Source organism: Phyllopteryx taeniolatus, chromosome 3, assembly GCF_024500385.1.
Source record: "Phyllopteryx taeniolatus isolate TA_2022b chromosome 3, UOR_Ptae_1.2, whole genome shotgun sequence".
Taxonomy (NCBI): domain Eukaryota; kingdom Metazoa; phylum Chordata; class Actinopteri; order Syngnathiformes; family Syngnathidae; genus Phyllopteryx; species Phyllopteryx taeniolatus.
In genome coordinates, this window is record NC_084504.1 from 3,028,364 (window position 1) to 3,044,568 (window position 16,205).

General features: G+C 39.1%; 2 protein-coding genes across 2 annotated transcripts; one reads left to right on the top strand and one right to left on the bottom strand.

Annotated features, from left to right (window-relative positions):
• Positions 1-3,041: 3,041 nt before the first annotated feature.
• On the bottom strand, positions 3,042-9,740 carry unc119.1 (unc-119 homolog 1). The gene is made up of 5 exons (XM_061766470.1): positions 9,388-9,740; positions 8,376-8,489; positions 5,005-5,113; positions 4,716-4,888; positions 3,042-4,614 (listed from the first exon to the last, which is right to left on the bottom strand). Exons 1-5 carry the CDS (start codon positions 9,620-9,622, stop codon positions 4,502-4,504), a joined length of 744 nt encoding a protein of 247 aa, XP_061622454.1. The 5' UTR covers positions 9,623-9,740; the 3' UTR covers positions 3,042-4,501.
• Positions 9,741-9,968: 228 nt separating this feature from the next.
• On the top strand, positions 9,969-14,571 carry pop5 (POP5 homolog, ribonuclease P/MRP subunit). Its single transcript, XM_061766476.1, has 5 exons — positions 9,969-10,125; positions 10,206-10,348; positions 11,349-11,498; positions 11,663-11,746; positions 14,241-14,571. Exons 1-5 carry the CDS (start codon positions 10,106-10,108, stop codon positions 14,342-14,344), a joined length of 501 nt encoding a protein of 166 aa, XP_061622460.1. The 5' UTR covers positions 9,969-10,105; the 3' UTR covers positions 14,345-14,571.
• Positions 14,572-16,205: the final 1,634 nt, after the last annotated feature.

Sequence of the window (16,205 nt, forward strand, 5' to 3'; positions counted from 1 at the left end):
CACTCACATTCACACCTACGGGCAATTCAGAGTTGTCAATTAACCTACCAAGCATGTTTTTGGGATGTGGGAGGGAACCGGAGTGCCCGGAGAAAACCCACACAGGCACGGGGAGAACATGCAAACTCCACACAGGCGGGTCCGGGGATTGAACCCCGCTCCTCAGAACTGTAAGGCAGACGTTCTAACCAGTCTAACCGTGCCGCCTAAATGTTATTCACTTTAAGTTAATTTAATAATGTCTGTTCCAATACTTTTGCTCACCTGAAAAGTGGGTGGGTTCAAATAAAAGGTACCCTGTCCTGAGTTTTTTAACACATATAGATGTAACTACCAAGAAATAAAAGCTGGACTTCTGAACTTTTGTCTCATATTCATCTTTTGATCTGAAACTCAAATGTCTTCAGTATACAACAAAAACAAAGGAATTTACCTTGCCATTCCAATACTTTTGGAGGTGACTGTACATACGGCTTTGATTTACAGGGATCAACAAAGAATCCATCCATCCATCTATTCTCTTAACCGCTTATACTCACCAGGGTCACGGGTGTGCTGACGCCCAACCCTGCTGACTTTGGGCAAGAGCCATCTGAACTGGTCGCCAGCCTATTGTGGAGTACATATAAACAAACAACCTTTCACACTCACACTTACGGACAATTTAGGGTCTTCAATTAACCTATCATCCATGTTTTTGGAATGTGAGGAAATCTGAGTACCCAGAGAAAATCCACTCAGGCAAGAACTCCAGACAGGAAGGCTGGATTTGAACCTTGAATGGTGAGGCAGCTGTGTTAACCAGTCGTCCATTGTGCAGCCTCAAAAAGAGAATCCATCCATCCATCCATTTTCTGAGCCGCTTCTCCTAACTAGGGTTGCGGGCGTGCTGGAGCCTATCCCAGCTGTCATCGGGCAGGAGGCGGGGTACACCCTGAACTGGTTGCCAGCCAATCGCAGGGCACATAGAAACAAACAACCATTCGCACTCACAGTCATGCCTACGGGAAATTTAGAGTCATGTTTTTGGGATGTGGGAGGAAACCGGAGTGCCCGGAGAAAACCCACGCAGGCACGGGGAGAACATGCAAACTCCACACAGGCGGAGACGGGGATTGAACCCCGCACCTCAGAACTGTGAGGCTGACGCTCTAACTAGTCGGCCACCGTGCCACCAAAAAGAGAATGTTAAAAAGTTAAATTATAATTCATAATTTTAATACAATTATACAAAAATGTGCTGGGTTAAAGACCTTTGCAGCTGATCTTTTTTATCCCATCTCAAATACACCAAATATACAGTGGGTACAGAAAGTATTCAGACCCCCTTAAATTTGTCACTCTTTTTTATATTGTAGCCATTTGCTAAAATCATTTAAGTTATTTTATTTATTTTTTTACATTAATGTACACACAGCCCCCCATATTGACAGGAAAAAAACAATTGTTGATTTTTATTTGCAGATTTATTAAAAAAGAAAAAATGAAATATCACACAGCCATAACTATTCAGACCCTTTGCTCAGTATTTAGTAGAAGCACCTTTTTGAGCTAATACAGCCATGAGTCTTTTTGGGAATGATGCAACAAGTTTTTCACACCTGGATTTGGGGATCCTCTGCCATTGTTCCTTGCAGATCCTCTCCAGTTTTGTCAGGTTGGATGGTGAACATTGGTGGGCAGCCATTTTCAGGTCTTTCCAGAGATGCTCAATTGGGTTTAAGGCAGGGCTCTGGCTGGGCCATTCAAAAACAGTCACGGAGTTGTTCTGAAGCCACTCCTTTGGTATTTTAGCTGTGCGCTTAGGTTCATTGTCTTTTTTTTTATGTGAACCTACGGCCCAGTCTGAGGGTCTGAGCACTCTGGAGAAGGTTTTCGTCCAGGATATCCCTGTACTTGGCCACATTTATCTTTCCTTCGATTGCAACCAGTCGTCCTGTCCCTGCAGCTGAAAAACACCCCCACAGCATGATGGTGCCACCACCATACTTCACTGTTGGGACTATATTGGACAGGTGATGAGCAGTGCCTGGTTTTCTCCACACATGCCACTTAGAATTAAGGCCAACAATTTCTATCTTGGTCTCATCAGACCAGAGAATCTTATTTCTCACCATCTTGGATTTCTTCAGGTGTTTTTTTTTTTTATTTTTTTTAGCAAACTCCATACATGCTTTCATATGTCTTGCACTGGTAAGAGGCTTCCGTCGAGCTACTCTGCCATAAAGCCCCGACTGGTAGTGGGCTGCATTGATGGTTGACTTTCTAGAACTTTCACCCATCTCCCGACTGCATGTCTGGAGCTCAGCCACAGTGATCTTTGGGTTCTTCTTTATCTGTCTCACCAAGGCTCTTCTCCACCGATTGCTCAGTTTGGCCGGACGGCCAGCTCTAGGAAGGGTTCTGGTCGTCCCAAACGTCTTCCATTTCAGGATTATGGAGGCCACTGTGATCTTAGGAACCTTAAGTGGAGCAGAAATGTTTTTGTAACCTTGGCCAGATCTGTGCCTTGCCACAATTCTGTCTTGAGCTCTTCAGGCAGTTCCTTTGACCTCATGATTCTCTTTTCCTCTGACATGCACTGTGAGCTGTAAGGTTTTATATAGACAGGTGTCTGGCTCTCCTAATCAAGTCCAATCAGTATACTCAAACACAGCTGGACTCCAATGAAGGTGTAAAACCAATCTCAAGGATGATCAGAAGAAATGAACAGCACCCAAGTTAAATATGAGTGTCATAGCAAAGGGTCTGAATACTTATGGCTGTGTGATATTTCAGTTGTTCTTTTTTTAATAAATCAGCACAGATTTCAATTACGTTTTTTTTCCTGTCAATATGGGGTGCTGTGTGTACATTAATGAGGGAAAAAAATTATTTTAACAAATGGCTGCAATATAAGAGTGAAAAATTTAAGGGGGTCTGAAAACTTTCCGTACCCACTGTAAATAAGCGCCTTTGCAATGTGACAAGTACATACTCATGAGAAGGAGACATATTGGAATGCAAAGTGGATGTTATAAAAAGTTGAAAACCCCTGACAGTACGCTTTGTAAAGGCATTTATTTGTTACATTTTAAAGAAGTGAATCTAAATTGCAAAGAGAGTGGTACAAATTGGATCCATGCTACTTTTTATTTACAGCAGTTTTAACATGACTATTGACTAATATACAAAAAACAATTACTTGATCATGTTAAATATATCTGACAATTTATTGCCATCTACAATACAAGAGCAGTTAAAAAGTAATTCAACCACAATCACCAAACATAATACATCCCGATTTTGATTATGACTAACATTTTTTAAAACAAATACTACAGATTTCTAATTAAACAATCCCAATCTATTTTTTACTGAGCTAAACAATGCTTACCACAGGTCATCACATTTGCACAATTTTAGATCATTCAGAGAGTTTATGAAATGGGATTCATTTTTCATTTTCACACGAGTTCCTGCATGTAAGCATATAAAATATATTCCCTGTCATCAGATTCGATGAACGACAGCTCTCTGTAATCTTGTCACACATGGGAATGACAATTCACAAATTTCTTCACAATGACCATCGGGATGAAAGGCACATAAAGTTGTTTCAATGAATGCAAAAAAGTCAAAATCCTGTGCTGATGGAAGGATTTCCACAACTGTCATCTGATTATTAACTTAAAGCAATACTAAAGATTTCCAGAGTGGGAGTTAGTGTTGCCTTCCAAATAGACACTTGAGTTTTGTATGGCTGAAATAGGGAAAAAAAATATATAATTTTGCAAATAGTAGTGAATTAAATCAAACCAAAGTGACATGACACTCTCAGGCGTGCACCATGATCAAGCATGGGAAGACTTGGATTTCTGTTTTCCAAAAACAAAAAAAACAAACAAAAATAAAAACATGGTGATGTAGGAACATGACACCTGATGTCAACAAAACATTTTTATTTTAAAGATGGTTATACTACCAGAATTAACCAAGCATGTTATATCAAGCACATTCACCTTAAATATTTCACACTAAAGTCCCAACAATGCAAAACTGATACTAATATTTAAGAGTGAATGAAAAGGACCTATCACGATCAATACTACACAACTTCTACTCAGTGCTCTTATTCTTAAGAGGAGCAATTGTCACTTGTGAAAGGTAGTTTAAGTTATTTCAACAGAAACCTATTATACTGAAGCAAATTGAGTTGTAACAGAACCTGTGTCACTAGGGGTCTGTGCTTGTCCCTTTCCAGCAGAGACTCAAACTAAAGGCAAACAGTGCACAAACCGTAACAAATATGACAAACTTTAACAGAATTTTCCTCAGTGTCCCAAATCCCTGTCAGATTCTTAATAGATTCATGAAAGCATCAGATGGCAGATGTGGGCTGTTGATTCTGCTGATGGAGGTAAAATTCTTCTGTCTTAAGAAAACACCCTAACTCTAACAGGATTCATACAAAACAAATCCCTTCCCTCGGGTGTATTGCACAGTTGTCCTTTTTAAGGTCTTACTGACCACCATTGTAGGCATAGTCTGCCTTGTTGTGCATGATGAGCTTGTTGTCCACAAAGTAGAAACTGTCTGATCTCGTCTCATAAGGGTGCTCCACCATTTGGCGAACTGGAAAAAGAAGGAAGAAATGGCAGGACTGTTATAACATGGACACATCGATCAACATTATGTCTTATTTAGGCACCATGCAAATACAAACTAGGACTTACTGAGGTCATCTGGAAGTTGTGGAAACTCGTAAATGTGTTCACATGTGTTACGGCTGTTGGGAATGCAAAAGCCGAAGTCAAAGTCAAAGTTCTTGAGAAGGCGTCCCTGAAAGTAATGCCTTTCAATCATACGAAAGTTGTTGATGGGACGGTCGCCAACGGTGAACTCCACACTGACGTTTGCAAACAGAGAAAAAAAGTTCACACTTCAGTTGTACATAGACTTCTTGTTCAAATACTGACAAGTGTTCCTAGTTGTGTGAAACAAAGTTATGATCAAAGTACTTACGTTGCACCTACAGTCTGTAGTTTCAAGAACGCTGGTGTAAACTGATATCTCACAAAACGCCCGGCACTGACGTCAAAATCTCCGCTCCCCTCTTCAGCCTCTATAGGACCTGACAGACAAAACCAGTTTAGTTGCTCAGAAATCAAATTATACAGATTGGGGTGACATTGGGGTGACAGTCACTTCGTGATAATAACCACAATAACTGCACTAACTGAATCAGGCAATTATCATTAGAATACTGAAACAAAACCTCTCTGCAAATCATATTTATATTTGTTGAATACAAAAATATTTTTAAAAAAAAATTTAATGGTTGTATTGTGTTGCTCAAGGAAAATTGTGCAACTTTGTCATCAGAAGGTACTTATTTGCCAAACGTGTATCATGAATAAATTTTGTAGGTCTTTAAATGTGTCAACTTTTTAAATTATTTGTCCCCTGATGTTTCAAAGGGTCAGTGGGAAATTTAAGTGAATTGATACGCAAAACAAAGAAAAATAATTCACCACTCGAAATAAAAATACTGAACTAGGCATTGGTAAAATTAAGTAATCGCAATAGTATTGTCAAACCACTTTTAAAAATACAGCATCTAAATACAGTGGAACATCCAAAGTCAAATTCTCCTTAAGTGTTACAGTTTGGAGTTACAGTTGGTGAATGCCTGAACATGTGTCAAGTCACAAAGACATGTAGGCTTGAACCAACATCATGCGTGACATTGGCATATCTCATGAGATTCAATCAGCATGTTAAAAGAACCACTATCAAAATTAATACTTTTGCAGTTTAATGTTAAATTGTTACTTAAAACATTGCCTGTCTACAATTAATGTTTTAAGATGATGGGACTTTGACTCTGGCACTTATTGTTTCAATTTACTTGATTTCCTAAGAGAAAGAGAAGCACTGGCTTTATTGATATCGCTGGTGTGGATTAATTTTGGTATCATAGTTGAATACAACAACGAGGAGTGAAAACTGTTGACAGGCATTTTACTGTCTACAAGTGTTGCTTGAAACATGTCCCGTGCTTAAGGAAACACAGGCAATATAATTAAGCTTCTCCTGTGTTGGTATCCTAAAATAACGCTTTCTGGACACATGACAGTCGAACAACTTGAAAAGGTAACACCAGCAAAACAATAAGAGTGTATTGAGACTGCTTTTGACACACCTACCGCACCACATAGGATAAACAAGAAAATCACCCCTGTAGTGGGAGCATTTATTGCTAAAAATTTACAGCCTTTTTTTATGGTCAAAGATGTGTAGTTTGATCACTTACCTTCAACAAGTGTAACAGTTGGATTAAGCGTGGGTCGATTGGTCATGCCTGCAGAGCGGGATGCAGCCATGACCAATCACCCGACACTTGATCCAACTGTTACCCAAGTAGTGTTTTTTGTTTACATTTTTGCATGTTTTACTCCATTATACATATTCTATACAACTGTATTGCCCTGGTTAAACGATTAGTCAGGGAAAAAGAGGCAGTTTACCATTTGAAACAGCTATGTTTAAATAACGGTTAACTTGAAATAAATTACATTATTCAGTAAACTACAAAATGCAGTTCTTATTGACAAGAGATATCGTTGAGGAAAAAAAATGCTTTCTTTATGCGCAAAACACATACCATACCGTGGCACAAAAACTGAGGTAAAGACCATACCGTTGTTTACCTATACAATCCCACCCCAAATATATGTATATATATAGTCCCCTCCAAAGGTATTGGAATGGGAAGGTCAATTCCTTTGTTTATGTTGTATACCGAATACATTTGGGTTTTAGATCAAAAGATAAATACATATGAGACAAAACTTCAGAATTCCAGCTTTTATTTCATGGTATTTACATCGAGATGTGTTAAAGAACTCAGGACAGAGCACCTTTTGTTTGAGCCCACCCACTTTTCAAGTGAGCAAAAGTATTGGAACATGTGACTGATGGGTGTTTCTAGTTGTTGAGCTGTTGTCTTTTAGATTGATTGCTTAAACATTAGATAGTGCTTGTTTTTGGCTTTGGGTTTCACCTGTGAAAAATGCATTTGCTGTTAAGCAAACATAAAGACCAGAGAGCCGTCTATTGGAGAAAAGCAAACCATTCTGAAGCTAGGAGAAGAGGGGAAATCAGGAGCTATTCCACAAACATCGGGCATAGCCAATACAACAACTTGGAATGTCCTGAAAACAAAATAAACTACTGTTATACTGAGCAACAGACATCAAACAGGTTGGCCAAGGATATCAACTGCAGTTAACAGAAACATTGTGAGAGCTGTGAAGAAACACCCAAAGACAACAGTCAGTGATATAACTGCCAACCTCCACGGGGCATGGGTGAAGGTATCACTATCCACTGTGCAAAGAAGACTGAAGAAATATACTGGCAATACCACAAGATGCAAACCACTCATCAGCAAAAAGAATCAGAAGGCCAGATTGGATTTTGCAAAGAAGTAGAGATGAGCCACAATAGTTTTGGAACTAGGTTTTATGGACTGATGAGAACAAAATTAACCTCAACCAAAGTGATGGAAAGGCCAAAGTATGGCAAAAGAAAGGATTTGCTTATGATCCAAAACACACAAGCTCATCTGTGAAGCATGGTGATGGTAATGTTATGGCTTGGGCTTGCATGGCTGCTTCTGGAACAGGCTCACTAGTCTTTATTGATGATTTATTGAATTCGGAAGTCTACAAAACTATTTTGTCTGGTAATTTACAGAAGAATACATCCAAACTAATCAAGAGAAGCTTCATCATGCAACAAGACAATGACCCAAAACACACTGCAACACAACAAAGGACTTAATTAGAGGGGAAAAGGGGAATGTCTTAGAGTCAATCACCGGACCTTAACCCAATAGAGCATGCATTTCACCTCCTGAAGAGGAGATTTGAAGGCAGAAACCCCAAGCAATAAACAAGAACTGCAAGAGGCTCCAGTAAAGGCCTGGAAAATAATTTCAAATGAAGATTTCAACTCTGGTGAAGTCTATCGGTCGCAGGCTTGATGCAGTTATTGCAAGTGAGGGTTATGCCACCGAATATTAAATGTTATTCACTTTAAGTTAATTTAATAATGTTTGTTCCAATACTTTTTCTCACTTGAAAAGTGAGTCACTTCAAACAAAAGGTCCTCTGTTCTGAGTTGTTTAAGTTGTAAATACCATGAAATAAAAGCTAGAATTCTGAACTTTTGTCTCATATTCTTCTATTGATATGAAACCCAAATGTCTTCAGTATACAACAAAAAAAGGAAGTGACCTTGCCGTTCCAGTGCTTTTGGAAGGGACTGTACACAAACGCATACACACAACTCATGTGTTAATTGCTGGATTCAATTATCATACGATTTACCACTGTTAGGAGGTTTGGCGATCTCAAACAGTACTGTCCCGGTCTCAAGATCTCTGATCTTGAAACGGGTGAAGTCGATGTTGTAGATATTGTCTTCAGGTTTGCAAAGATAGTCTGTAATTGGAAACAGGATATTAGTTCAAAGAAAAGAAGGTATTTTACAAATGCTCCTTGAACACATGTATTTGTCATTGTATAATTTGTTTTGCTTCTACTTAAATTGTTGTATGACGCATAAATACTGGTCATTTTCTGCTGTGCTGTCACTCACAACTGTTTTCTCGTTCCTTGGGCACTGGATTAAGAAATACAATTGCAAAGGGTAGACTCACAGCTCTTGAACCAAGCACCCCGATTGAGGAGGGAAGTAACACCATTGTTGTCTGGTGCAGGAAAAGGCCAAAACAATGAGAGGCATTTAACATTGACTGAGGCTCCGATGACAGACCCCATGGTTGGAGTCAGAGTGAGTCAGGTTGTCTCCCTAAAGGGAGGGATATGCACAGTTCCTGGTGCCCACTGTATAAGAGTTCATGCATTAAAATATTTACATGTTTACCATTAATAATAACAACAAACGTTTAATCATGAAGGGATTAGCCAATTCAATGGCAATGATCAAACCCCAACATTCTATTCAACGTTAAGAGCTACTTTGAGGTAATACTCTTACCCAAAAGGTTGATACAAACTAAACCGTAAAAACAATAGTATATATACAATAGTGTATACGATCAGATTCAAAACGAAATGTTTGGATATAATTTAACACCGCATGGCAAATTCACATCGTACCTCCTACTTACACGTCCCAACTGCGTGCGTAAAGTTTTGTATTGCTTTTAATCTTAAATAAATGCCTCTCGTTCCCATTGTGCACCTGTGAGAGCGAGAAAGCTGACCAGGAGACTCGTCCCTTAGCATACAGATGGCTTAGCATACACCACAAACAAACAAGTGGTGTTTGACGTCTCGCGATACATTTAGGCCGTGAAAGCGACCGTTCACGTACCCTCCGTGACAGCCCGGAGTCCCAGAACATGATCCGGCGAAATATCCTCTCCGAGCGCCCGAAGTTCATCCTCTGTTACCACGGGCCACTTATCCGTTTGACTGCGCCTCGACTTCAGCTTCTTTAACATCCCTCCAACAGCTTTTCGGTCCCTCCGGTTTGACTCTGTGCCGATGTCTGCGTCCGTGTGTCCCTTCCCGACTGTTGGTGCCGCTTTGTTCCGAGAACCGTGCATAGTAGGCACCGTGGCGATATGGGGCTGAAAAAAAAAACTAATGTGCTTTTTATTGGAGAGCGCCCTGGACAAATTGCGGCTGTAATTCCAAAATGGCGTAAAGCGTGTATTGGTGACGGAAAAGTACGACTGCGGTTGGCTAAGAACAATGTGCGTTGTCATAGTTACCAAATGGGTATGAGTGATTTGTTCCCCAGGTCCTCCCGTTTTATTTTAACTGGGTGGGTAATTACTTGCTTCAATTGGTTACATTACATCAGCCTTTATTTTCCCAAGCACACATTCTTCCTAAATGTTGTATAGTATTCTCATTGCGATTGTATTCATTCCAAGAAAGAAAACCTAATCCATAAAAATAAAGGTAGCTACTGTTGATCAGTATCATTAATGACCAGCACGCGGCGCTAACGAAACTCGCAATGCTAGATTTAGATTTGTTTTGTTGACGGAATCTGGCGTTCATCGAAGAAGAAATGAGCAACGATGGTGAGAGTTAAATCGAGGTAAACTGCGAGAACTCACAAATAAATTCAGTAAAAGTGTAACTTGGTGGATCCGTTTCTGAAACTGTTTTTGTTGACAGGTATTTACTCTGTGAGATTAACGTGTCTGACAGGAGCAGTCTCTTGTTCCTGGATGACAGAGCTATCGCCGCGGCGGTGAAAGAAGCGGTGGCCCGCATACACGGCGACTACGGGGCGGCGATGTGCAGCATTAGATTCTGCGGTAAACTTTCTTAAATAAAATTTTAAAAAAATGCTATAAAATGACTTGTATTAAAACCAATATCAAATTAATCTAGGAAACAAATGTATCCACCAGAGCCAGACAACCAAGGGGGATCGAGGCCAAGCATCTGTGTTTCCCAACCTTTACTAAGCAAATGCGTAAAAACAATGAAAAAATAATAATAATTTATTCCCAGTGACAGGTTTAGCAACTGGTATTGGTAATCTATCCATCCATTTTCCGTACCGTACCTGAATGACTTTCTGACCTCATATTTCTTTGTAAACGTAATCTAAAATAAATAAATCCCTCCAGTGAACACAATCCAGTATCACCGTCCATTCCTTGGCTTTTAAAAAAGCCGCTTTTGGGAAGGCAATATTGCCATTCAGCCAGTGGCTGTGTTGGCTGCGGTCCATTTAGCTGTGTTGTCACCATTTACCCAACTTGTTGCTCTGCTAAACATCTGACAAGGTTGCTCGACCCACTAGTGGGAAAGTGAGCAGGTGCTCAAATCAACAACCGGCCTCTCTCTCCCCTATTAAAAATGTAATTCTGTGACACCATCAAAATTTTAAATACACAAACGTGTAATGTGATTGTCTCTTTTTCAGTAACTGTACTGGATTATCGTTCACACACCAGTACATGCATTCTGTGACACCTGTCCAAGCCTGTTTTCACATACCCCCTGCAATGTGCTCGTGCACCCCACGAGGAAACACTGGTCTAACACATGGAAGTACTGTTCTTGATTTCAAGGCCACTTCTGTTGACCAATAGAGATGCATGGCGTGATAAAACCTACTTTCATTAGTTGTTTCCCTGTGTGTCTAACAGAACAATCACTTACTGTACATACCTTTTATTGGTAGATGGTAAATTTGGTTCAGAGTTTGTGTTTCACCTTTTTTTGTACATTTGTTTCCATTCTGTAATTTTGGCAACCGGATAAATCGGGGTTGCAGGCAGATGATGTGTACTGTTTTCTTTTCAGTGAAATACCTGAATACCCAAACAGGAATGGTATTCCTGCGTTTCCCTAAAAGAAGCTACAAACTGCTGTGGTCAGCATTGCCTTTCATCACCAGTATTAAAACCCGCTACCAGAAAATACCATGTTTTCTAAACTGTCTGCACGTAGGAGGTAAGAAAAGGATCATCTTGTATTTCAGATTTATGTTTGTTAAAGATATATTTACCTTAAATTTAAATTCCTTTTTAGACTTTAAGTACTGTATATGCTAAATTGTGTATTTAAATTTGTACCCCTTTCAATCTATCCATTAATTCAATTTGATATTTCATAAGGAACAATCAGAACTTGTCAGAAGTTTCTGATACGATACAACACACGGCAGCTCCATCGAATGCTCCCAAGTTGTAAAAATGAAGGTAAGTCTTGTCATTTAAGGCTTGGATAAAATAAACATTATAATAGTATGAAAATGTAGTTTGTTATATAGTTTGGAATACTTGTTTTTAATATTTGAGGAGCAAAGTGCATTCACTCATGTGAGACTTACATCTGCTAAATACAGTTCTGTGAAAAATTATTGGCCCTCTTCTCAAATTCTTATGTTTTTGCATGGTTTCCCCACTTTAATGTCTAAGATCATTAAACAAATGTAAATATCAGACAAATAAAACCCAAGTGAATTTCAAATGCTGCTTTTAAATGGTGATTGCATTTATTAAGGCAAAAAAACCTATTCAAAGTTACCTGGCCCTGTATGAAAAAGTAATTCCCCCCCTTGTTAAATCATGACTTAATTGTGGCTAATCACAACCTTTGGTTAATTTTCATTGATCACACCCAAAGCTGATTACTCCAGACCTGTGCAGTCAAGAAATCACTTAAAAAGAATCTGTCTTGACAAAATCAAGTTGGACAAAAGACCTAAAAAGACTGCAACAAACTGGCACGATCATAAGAAATTCCAGAACAGTCGAGAAATAAGGTAATTGAGATCTATCAATCTGAAAAGGGTAACAAAGGCTATTTCAAGAGCTTTAGAATTCCAGCGAACCATAGGGAGAGCCATTATCCTCACATGGAGAAAACATGGAAGAGTGGTGAACCTTCTCAGGAGTGGCCGGCCTCCAAAGATTACCCCAAGAGAACAGCAATGACTCATCCAGGAGGCCACAAAGGAACTCAGAACCACTTTTAAAGAACTACAGGGCTCCCTTGCCTCAGTTAAGGTCAATGTTAATGACGCAACAATAAGGAAACTACTAGGCAAAAATGGCAGAGTTCCAAGGCCAACCACTCCTGACTAAAAAGAAGATAAAGGCACGTCTCACATATGAATGATTCCCAAGACATTTTTGGATAATATTATATAGACTGACAAGATGAAAATTGAGCTTTTTGGAAAGTGTCTCATTACATCTGGCTTGAATGTAGCACAGCATTTCAGAAAAAGAACATCATACCAACAGTCAAACATGGTTGTGGTAGTGTCTTGGGTTGCTTCTCTCCTTCAGGACCTGGACAACTTACTGTGATTGATGGAACCATGAATTCTGCTCTTTTAACAGAAAATCCTGAAGGAGAATGTTCAACCATCAGTTTGTGACCTCAAACTGAAGCACACTTGGGTTCTGCAGCAGCATAACAATCCAAAAGACACTAGCAAGTCAACTTCTGAATGATTTAAAAAAACAAAATGAATCTGTTTTGGAGTGGCCTAGTCACAGTCCAGACTTGAATTCGATTGAAATGCAATACCATGGCCTTAAAAAGGCCATTCATGCTGGAAAACCCTCAATTTTTGCTTAATTAAAACAGGAAGAGTGGGCCAAAATACAGCGGCTAATATAAGTATTTAACAAGTCACCATTTTCCTCACAAAATATACTTGCAAAGGTGCTATTGACCTGAAAATTTCACCAGATATTTGGAACAACCCAAGCAATCCAAACATTCAAAGAATGTACAACAAATAAGCTCAGAAATTAAATTGTTTGTAAAAATGTGAAACGCCACAGGGAAAAAATATTGAACACATGAAGAAAGGGAGGTGCAAAAAGGCATGGAAAGCCAAGACAACACCTAAAATCTATCAATAATCAAACAGCAATCCAGCCCCTTGTCAGTGGAAATGAAAATAAGCTGGTTCAGTCCTAATTGATGGCCTGCCAAAAGTTCTCATTACCAAGGTGTGAGTCAAGACACATGGGTAAGAGCAAAAAGCTGTCTCAAGACCATCACAAACTGATTGTTTGAAAACATAATGATGGCATTGGTTACAGGTGCATATCTAAGCTTCTGAATGTTCCAGTGAGCAAGTTTGGGGCCATAATAGTAGTTTATCCATACAGGTGGCATCTTGAATTGCCAGTTAAAGAAAACGCTTGATTTCAGTTGTTACTGCTGAGAATAACCCAACTGTTATTAGGTTTAGGGGGCAATTGCTTTTTCACACAGACCCAGGTAACCTTCATTTTTTTCCCCCTTCATAAATGAAATCACCATTTAAAAACAGCATTTTCAGTTCATTTGGGTTATGTGTCTGATATTTACATATGTTTGATGATCTTAAACATTACAGTGGAGATACTACAAAAATATAAGAATTTGAGAAGGAGGCCAATACTTTTTCACAGCACTGTACATTCCTATGGAACGTATTAGTAATTTGATTGTATGATATCAGACCACTAGTGCATTTATACCATCCACTATATTGTTCAGAAGTCTATATGAAGTGCAATAATTTAGTTTGCAGCAGTGGTTTTTTACTCTATTTCTTTGTACCTTTACAAAACCCTGAATTAAAAAATTGTTTAACCCAGGGATTCACCACCGCTGAAATGTTATCTCAGAAGCACCCGTGGTTTAAAGATTGTTAAAAGAAGTTGAGTTTGTTTTTCTCAATTGCAGAAGAAAAGAAACAGATTCGCAAAGCTATCCTAAGTTGCTCCATAATACAAGGAGCATTTGAAGATGAACCAGAGAATGATGATGATGATGAAGAGGAAGCGTAATCTGACAAACGCGGTTCACGGTGATCAGTTTTACGATGAGACTTTTGTTCTTCATTTTCATCGTCTTGTGTGCTATTTTTTGTCAAATAAAATGAAAAATTTTGATGTATTTGTTGGATGTTCCAAGTTTTTTAAATTATTCGATAGTTTGTTTTTATAAAGCTAAACTACAAATACGGTGACCCTGGTCAACACACAGCAACAAATAAAGACAAGGAAATAATGTGGTCCTTTGTTTACAGATCCTTTATTGTGTCGTCTTTCCTGGGAGAATGTTCTGTAATAATTTGAAGTGTTTCTGTACAAGGCCATTTTTCGCCATCCATCCAGAATTGACATTTGAGTAGTCAATCATGTTGAATGAGAAGGCCTTTGGCTCACATTTTATACTCGTGTTTAGTGAGTCTCAAAGTGTTTTATGCATGGCACTAGTGGTACATAGAAGAAAAGGAATTATTTTTTATGTATGTGTGTATATATATATTATATCCCTAAATGCCTAATGTGTTGTCATTGCTTAGGGGCTTAACTGTAGGTAAAACTACGGGACTAAATTTGGGCAATCTGCCAACATGCATTGGGCCAGCGTGGCAGATTAGGGCCTATTACCTTCTTCATGGACGATTAGGGCCTATTACCTTCTTCATGGCAGTACAACAAAAACACGGCCCTCATTCCCCGAAGGCCAAAGAGCCTCTGCTTACGGCAGGGGCAGACAAGCTTGGCGGCAGAAGGTGCTAAGAATCAACGGGCTAATTATGGCTGCCTATGGACAACGGACTTGGCTATGTTAGACCAGAATACGATTACTCTTACAAACATTTTAAGTCAAACCAAAGGACAATCTTTAGAAGTAGCAAGAAAGAAGCAAAAAAGACATAATGCACAAAATCTTATTTTTGCGACGCACAACGTGCGAACAGTAAAGGACGATTCTCGACTAGAAGAGCTACAACAGGAGCTGGAAGCCATCAAATGAGATATAATTGGACTTCGTGAAATACGTCGGAAATATGAAGCTATGTTGACCTCGATAATGGCCATCTATTTTATTAGAGGAACAGAAAGCGGACGCAATGGTGGAGTTGGTTTCATTATTAATAAACGTATCGCCAATTACGTTACCTGCGTCAAAAGTGTTTCCGACAGAATTGCCACAGGAACCACCATCTCTATTAGAAAGCGTTACTCGCTTCATTTGATACAAATATATGCGCCGACCATCAGCCACACGACAATTAGGTGGAAGCGTTTTACAGATTTATGCCGTCTTTATCGTCAATCGAAGCACAAATTTCGAGTTGTCATGTGTGACTTTAACGCCAGGATTGGCCTTAACTCTGTCGAGAAATCAATTTGATCCTACGGAATGGGATCAAGAGACGAAAGAGGAGAACGCTTAAAAGAATTTGCTGAACAAGAAGGCTTATACTTTAGTAATTTGTTCTTTAACAAGAAATGGAACAGAAAGTGGACATGGAAAAGCCCCAAAGGTAACACTAGCATAGTAGACTACTTCTTGTCCAATGACAAAGGGGTATTTATGGATACATGGATATATATATGGAAGGCCCTAAACAAATTTGACATTGGAAGTGACCACAGATTGGTTTCGGTCAAAGTGCAAATCAACTGCCAACTTGAATGAAAGAAACTGGTAAACTTGCTCTGAAGAAATCTAAACTTAATTCAAGAAAGAAGCGACTGGTTTCAAATACGTTTGGCTAATCGCGTTAAAACTCTTTCAACGCTGGAAAATGCAGATTTGTCAACACAAAATGACAACATTGTAAATTGCATTGTTCAAACTCCAGAATATCTAAAGCAGTCCTATTTAACTTTTAAGTACAATGCATTTTCA

Coding starts and splice junctions, on each gene's coding strand:
- unc119.1 (XM_061766470.1), bottom strand. CDS start 9,622: ATGCACGGTTCTCGGAACAAAGCGGCACCAACAGTCGGGAAGGGACAC. Junction 4,889..5,004: donor CTACAGACTGTAGGTGCAAC/GTAAGTACTTTG, acceptor TGCAAACGTCAG/TGTGGAGTTCACCGTTGGCG. Junction 4,615..4,715: donor ACAACTTCCAGATGACCTCA/GTAAGTCCTAGT, acceptor TTCTTTTTCCAG/TTCGCCAAATGGTGGAGCAC.
- pop5 (XM_061766476.1), top strand. CDS start 10,106: ATGGTGAGAGTTAAATCGAG. Junction 10,126..10,205: donor ATGGTGAGAGTTAAATCGAG/GTAAACTGCGAG, acceptor TTTTGTTGACAG/GTATTTACTCTGTGAGATTA. Junction 11,747..14,240: donor CCCAAGTTGTAAAAATGAAG/GTAAGTCTTGTC, acceptor TCTCAATTGCAG/AAGAAAAGAAACAGATTCGC.